The sequence below is a fragment of the Centroberyx affinis genome, unplaced genomic scaffold, assembly GCF_046629955.1.
Source record: "Centroberyx affinis isolate AG114_WGS23_722 - 3 ecotype Tasmania unplaced genomic scaffold, CSIRO-AGI_Caff_v1 ptg000262l_1, whole genome shotgun sequence".
Lineage (NCBI taxonomy): Eukaryota > Metazoa > Chordata > Actinopteri > Beryciformes > Berycidae > Centroberyx > Centroberyx affinis.
Genome location: NW_027278944.1, coordinates 81,799 through 88,535, shown reverse-complemented (window position 1 = coordinate 88,535; position 6,737 = coordinate 81,799). Strand labels below are relative to the sequence as shown.

Below are 6,737 nucleotides of genomic sequence, written 5' to 3'. Positions count from 1 at the left end.
CAACCTTTATTTCTCTTGTGCGATCACCAAATGAAGCATTACACCATAATACTGATGAAATATAACACTGCAATAAATTAAGGGATCCTGTCGAGCAACAACGGTCTGGTACTTTGCACATCCCTTGTTCAATGAGAGGAGAAACAAGTGGGTCAAACAGCAGATTCCCTGGAGAATTTCCCACTTGTATTTTTCTGAAAAAAAAATCAACAAAAATAGGTTCATTTATTTTTTTGTAACGCTACTTAATGTTAGGGATGGAGATAAGGTTTAAAGCTAAAGGTTTCTACCGTTTCAGACGGGTTATGGCACTGCAGCGTGGCCACTTGGCGACAACCCTGGTGTTCATCAAGCTGCTCAGAGCAGGGTGTGATCACATATCAGCAGTCCCTCTCTCAGCTTGATTAATGAAGACCCAATAACACTTCAAGGCTGATTTTCCCATCACAAAAGCATCAAGTACTAGGATAGTGTTGGTTCTGTCATCAGCTAATAAATGAACACAGGCCACAAGGACGCTAGCGGGGAACAGCTAACTCACTGATAATGCTGCTGCAAGTCTTTCTTTATGCATTACAAACTTAGTAATTCTGTTGTCGGTTGTCAAAAGGCATTTTGCAGCCTTTTGAAAGCAAAAACAGCCAAGAATGTAATAGGTGACCTAGTTAACATCATGACAGGCAGCCTATTCATCGTGACAGCCAACACAAATACAAGAGATGTTAAAATCTGGTTCACTGACAATCCAAACACACTGGTTCGGTGTGAGCAGAGGATGACTATCTGTGTTTTTTCCTCTGCATAGTCCTGCTTTTCTGTGTGTATCTATACAGCTGCAAAGCAAAGACAACCCTAGTGATGACACGCTTTTGGGAAAACCAGCCAGTGGTGCTATGTAACTCCAGTCTATCCCGGAGTAAGCCAAGCCATTAAGGGGTCGAAGATCAATTTCACAAAAAAAACGACGATTCGTTTTATCGCCAACAAAATGCCCCATAAGTATCCAAAACAAATAAAACAAAACAAAAAGGCAATGAAACAACACTGAGTCAACGATGCGTACATGTACATCTTGGTGACTTGCAGAACAATGTGGCACAGATCACGTCCATGGCATCACATACAGTACAAACCACACAGTCGGTGTGCATGGTATCAAATTGCAAATCATAGGCAAGGTACACAGAGCAATCCACTGGATACAACCCCTTTAAAAAGCACATTGAAAGAGTCCACAGAGAATCTCGGATCACACAATATTCCCCAGAGAGCCGCGGATAGACACTTCTATTGAAGGGCTCTGTTGTTCCCTATTGTTCCCAAATAACAATCACACAAGGTAAATGAGGCCCGATAGAACAGATAGCATATCAAATAGACCTTGTTGTGGTTTCATACAGGTGACACTGTATGGCGTTCAAAGTAAAAATTAAGTCATCTTACAAAAATACTTCTTTTTTTTTTGCTGTGTAAACTTTGTCTCCATAGCAACCAAAGGCACTGTCTTTTCTTCCCACTCTTAATATCAAATCGTGACTCTGCAAATTCTAACCCAAACCATAACTTGACCAAACCATCACTTGGCTAACTCTGGCATTAATACTGACCTGAACCTAATTTTGCTCTAACTTTACAATCATCCTTACTGTGCTAACATTGCCATAACCTACGACAACCCAACTTGTGGAGTGATGTATCCTTACAAACAGCGCAGTAGCATTGCACACAGTCATACACTCAGTCAAACTCTCTTCCTAGGCTTCATGTAATGTGCTCAGCTCATTGCTACAAAAACACTTCCCATCCCATGAAAACACTGCGCTCTGTAAAAGTGTCCAATCACATGCAGGGTGGGGAACAACAACACTGTTGCAATCACCGTGGTTACCCAAATCAGTACAATGATAATAACTGCAGTTTGTGCATGAGAACACTGTCACAATGGTAACCATGGTATCTGAATAGGAACATTGTGACAAAGGATAATCCTGATGATAACACTGTCATGGTAGGGACAAACAGAGAATGAAATGTAAAACGTTCCCTTTGGAAAACTGTCCGTTAAAACATACAGAGGTTCGGGCTCATCTGTGCACATGGCTGAGATGAAATGGCGACGAAATCAGAAGAATGCTGAAACTCCACCTTTCTGTCTCAAAGACATGTTGAGACAAACACAGCTATTCAGCCTAGTCTTCACTGGAGCTGTTGTGCTTAAGTTAATTCCTGACAATTCATCTAATCTATTCCTTGCTAATTCTATTCTTTACTTAACTATAGACCTATCTAGTTATATCTTGAGGCTGTGGTGTTGCATTAACTGCATGCTTTGGAAACTGATGAAATAAAGCGAGCTGCTAAGATTCTCTCAGAAATTATTCTACTGATATAGTATAATAAACTTATCCATGCTAAACGTAATGTATTGAGGTCACAAAAAGCAAAAGGGTTTGTGGGTTTGAGAGTGAGAGTTCATATAGTATGTGGAAGAGTAGCAATATGTGTTATGTAACTGGCAAGTAACATCTTAATCTGATGAGGTATAAAATAATTCTAGCTAGAATGTTTCAGATGTTGACAGCTGTCATTTGTATGCAACATGTGATCAACATAAAAATCCCTTTCATGCTTGACATAAACATTGCACTGACACAGTGAGAATCCAAATAAGTTAGCTGACAACTAGCACTCTAATGCAACTACCTGTTAAAACTAATCTACTGACACACTGTTTAAAGTTATGCCCCAAATTACCAAAACCACCCTCTAGATTCTGTCCACTGCATCTGTAGTGGCATCACAACCACGTGGGTTTCTATGACATCACAACCACAGGGGGTTCTATTTTGACATCACAGACGGCTACAATGGTTCCCTTGATGTCACAGACATGTGGAATGGCTCTGTGACATTACATTGGCACGGTTTCTTTAGAACAACCAGCTACAAAGCCTGTGTGATATCACAGTTAGCCACAATAGAACTGTGACATCACAAACAACAGGCAAGGTTCAGGCGTGGCGTGACATCAAAGTTGGGAGTGTAGATACTCAGCATAGAGTTTCCAGTTAAAGATTACACTGAATGTACAAAATATTAGGGGCATCTTCCTGATGTTCTCTTTATCTACATCTCCTTTGTGACTGGTATAGATTTAATAAGGGAAATCAATGAGGAATAATGGCTTTTACCTGGATTCATCTCATGTGAATCAAGTGCACGCCATGAAAAGTGTAAGTGCCCCTAAAATTGTGTATATTCAGTGTAGATTAGAAGAGATTGGAGAACACATCCGCAAAGCCCAAAAGAAGGGGAGGTGTCACTGTTGTTGGAGTGTCGCAACTTTTTTTTTTTTATCACATATAAAGCATTTTGTCTGCATGTGGGCGGGTCATTTCTGTAGGAACGTGTGTCACTCATTGAGGAGTGAGTCTGGTCTGTCGTAGCCAAAGAGCCTGAAGTCGGGCTCGTACAGCTTGTAGAGTTCCCTCCGGGCCTCGAGGGGGACCGTGCTGAACCAGTCAGCCTCCCAGCTGCTGGCCGTCAGGTTCCTGTGGGAGGTCGGGAACTCCACCACGTTGTCCACCCGCAGCTGGCGCAGCAGGTGCTCAGCGTCCTCCTCCACCGACTCCAGGTGGCCCACGAAGTCATACTGAATCTGGCACGGGTGGCAAAGCCGGTACACCTGCCGCCAGTGCTCATTAAAGGGCATGTCCTTCTCCGTCTGAGGGTCCAGGAGGTACTGGATAAAGTGGGAGAAGGAGGGATGGAGGCCCACGGCAAACGCCTCGTCCACAGAGGCGGGCGGTGTCGGCTGGTTGGCGTAGCGGCGCAGCATGACCTGTGCGAAGCGCCGGTAGAAGTCCTCGTTGCGCAGCTCAAACTTGTTGCGGTAGGCGGAGATGAGGCGCACAAAGGGGTCCCGCACAAACAGAAACTTGGTGTACTTCTTCAGCTTCACCTTCAAGAACAAGTCACATTTTTATTAAGACGTCATATAGTCACGCAATCGATTGAGACGGTGATGGAAATTGTAATAAGTAGTGCCACTAATTCCATAATTCAATTTTGTTCAATTGCGTTAGATTCTGTGCGATCCATGTGAACTGACCTTCATGAGGTGCCGCGAGAACTTCCCGTAACGTTTCCAGAACTTGTTGAATGTGAAGTGCATGCTGCTGTTGTGGACCAGGTCCCTGGGGATGGCCAGCGGGTCTCTGTAGGGAACGCCGTCCTGCAGCAGGCTCTCGCTCAGAACGATCATGATCCGCTTCCAGTTACTGCAGGCCACCTGCGGGGGTAGGTAGGTGCACACGAAGGTAAAGTCTTTCCGTCTAAAGTGACTTCAGTTTTTACAGAGAGGCGTAATGGCAATAGGTCAGTAGCTGTTTACGGCTCGGTCAAATGGAAAACTACATCGGGGATTACAACCAAATGCTTGCCATCGCTGATTAAAAGGAGATCAACAATCCCCAGCAGCATAAACCCTATTAAGAGGACTTGATCATTTGGACATAAAATAATCTGCTTTATTTATTTAAGTACTCATGACTTCGTGTATAGAGGGCTATTTATATTGTCATGACAGTTCTAACCATACAACCAATTACTTTTTCTGCAAAAGGTTAGCCAGATGCTACACTATTTACTGGTCACAGATAATTAGGTGTGCAAGTATAAAATCAACTTGTACAGACATAAATATCCCCGGGTAGAAAGTTATTATGGAATAAAGATGAAAGAAAGAGAGAGAGAGCCTATGGAGGATACAGTGGGGATTAGAGATGTTGGGGGAGACAATAAGGCAATGGGGGACTTCTAGCCAATTGTTCATCCCTAACGTGTGCGTGTGTGTGTGTGTGTGCATACATTAAATCTGCTAGGAGGTGTGTGTGTGTGTGTGTGTCCTGAAAAATGGGCCAACTAACACAAAAAAATCTGTTCCGTCTTGGCAGTAACATGCAGCAATGTTGTTGCTTTCTCTCTGTCAGACTTGCATCTTATGTGAATATTGAATGTAATGGATTCAAACAAAGCATTTAAAATGTGTGTGTGGGCGTGTGTGTGTGTATTTCTGTATGTATGTGGGAATACCTTCGGATGTAGAAGCAAATTAGGCTAAGCCAGTTGTTCACTATGAGGTGTGTGTGTGTGTGTGTGTGTGTGCGTGTGTGTATTTCTATATGTGTGTGTGAATAAATTCAGCGTGTAGCAGCAAATGAGGCTATGGCTGTTTGTGTGTGTGTGTGTGTGTGTGTGTGTGTACCTTAGGAACATAGCAGTAGATGATGCCGTGCCTGTCGTCCACTATGAGGTGATCCAGCTCCTTGTTAGGAATGTCGTCAAACGATCGGTTCTTCCCGGGAAACGCCACGCCATCGTTAGCACACATCTCCTGGAGCAACTTCCGCCGCTGCTCCTGTCCATTCCATTTGATTCAGTGCATGCAAATTTATTATTAGAGTCATAAGAGTTGCATTAACATTTTTCTTACAGTGCCAAAACAGAAACACACAACCACTAACATCACCACAATAAAGCAGTTAAAGGGGCCCTATTATAGGAAGACAATTTTTTGTCTTTAATATACATACTGTCTGTGTATGTAGATCTTGTTAAAATTGGATTTTGTTTGAGTGGTTCAATTTAAAGCTGCATTTTCACAAATCCATCTGTTTCTACAAGCCTTTTGAACTGACTCCTATCAACGCATCACAGCTGGACTTGGTTTTGATCGGCTGCCCTCAATAAACATTTGCTAAAATCCCTGCTATCAGTCCAGTTTGCAGCACTTGAACTGGACAGCCTCCACTCAGCAGGTTTACCTCATTTGAATTAGAGGAGCTGGTATTGTCAGCCAATCCAGTCCAGCAATAAATCCCTTTTTACCTAAGCTGCATTTATTTGCATCATGAAGAACTTTTTTCTTATCCTGAGCCATAGTAGATTTAAAGACAAAATCACAGCAATAATAATAATTTTAATACCACCACCATGAATTATAACAATCATCATCATCATAATCATAATTTTAAATTTGAACCTGTCTCTCACGGAGCTCCGCTGCCACCGGCGTCAGGTGGATCTTCCACTCCCGCCGCGGTACGTACCGCTCTTCTGCACGCTCCGATTGGTTAGTCGTGTCAGCGGGGGCGGGATCCGTGGGGTCGCCGGTCCCCGGCTCTAGGAACTGGTTGACGAAGGCGTCGATGTCGGACAGGAAGGACGGGGTCCGGGAGGTCTGGGGGTGATGCTGCGGAGGGGTGTGGGGGGTTTTGGGGCCAGGCGAGACAGGCGTGTGCAAATAGAGATGGGAGGCTCCGACGTCGTCCCAGTAGATGATGATCAGGAGGATCATGAAGGCCGAGCCCAGGACCAGGAAGATGCGGAACAGCCTGGACGTTCCCATGGCGACCGACTGGTGTTTCCAGGGGGTTGTTCCTCGCTACAGGATCACCATGGCAACAGACTCCAGAGGGTGTCTCTACAACATCGCCATGGCAGCAGATTGAGACAGTTACCTGGGTCTCTCTACAGGATCACCATGGCAACAGATTGGAGTTCTAGAGTTCTCTCTACAGGGTCACCATGGCAACAGATTCAAGGTCCAGGAGTTCTCTCTCACCATGGCGATAGATATTATAGTGGTTACAGCAGAGTCTCTGATAGGAGTGGGCTTATCATGGTGTTGGTGCACTGTGCGCTGTACAGGAGTGTGACTGGCCAACTGTGGATTA

At 44.2% G+C, this 6,737-nt stretch overlaps 1 protein-coding gene across 1 annotated transcript; it reads right to left on the bottom strand.

Annotated features, from left to right (window-relative positions):
• Window positions 1-6,737, bottom strand: chst12a (carbohydrate (chondroitin 4) sulfotransferase 12a). Its single transcript, XM_071546191.1, has 4 exons — window positions 6,044-6,737; window positions 5,267-5,419; window positions 4,112-4,291; window positions 1-3,961 (listed from the first exon to the last, which is right to left on the bottom strand). Exons 1-4 carry the CDS (start codon window positions 6,407-6,409, stop codon window positions 3,413-3,415), a joined length of 1,248 nt encoding a protein of 415 aa, XP_071402292.1. The 5' UTR covers window positions 6,410-6,737; the 3' UTR covers window positions 1-3,412.

Excerpts from the sequence above, each read along its gene's own strand:
- chst12a (XM_071546191.1), bottom strand. The coding sequence starts at position 6,409 with ATGGGAACGTCCAGGCTGTTCCGCATCTTCCTGGTCCTGGGCTCGGCC. Across the intron at positions 5,420-6,043 it reads CGGAGCTCCGTGAGAGACAG|GAGCAGCGGCGGAAGTTGCT; the intron begins GTTCAAATTTAA and ends TGGAATGGACAG. Across the intron at positions 3,962-4,111 it reads TCTCGCGGCACCTCATGAAG|GTGAAGCTGAAGAAGTACAC; the intron begins GTCAGTTCACAT and ends TTGTTCTTGAAG.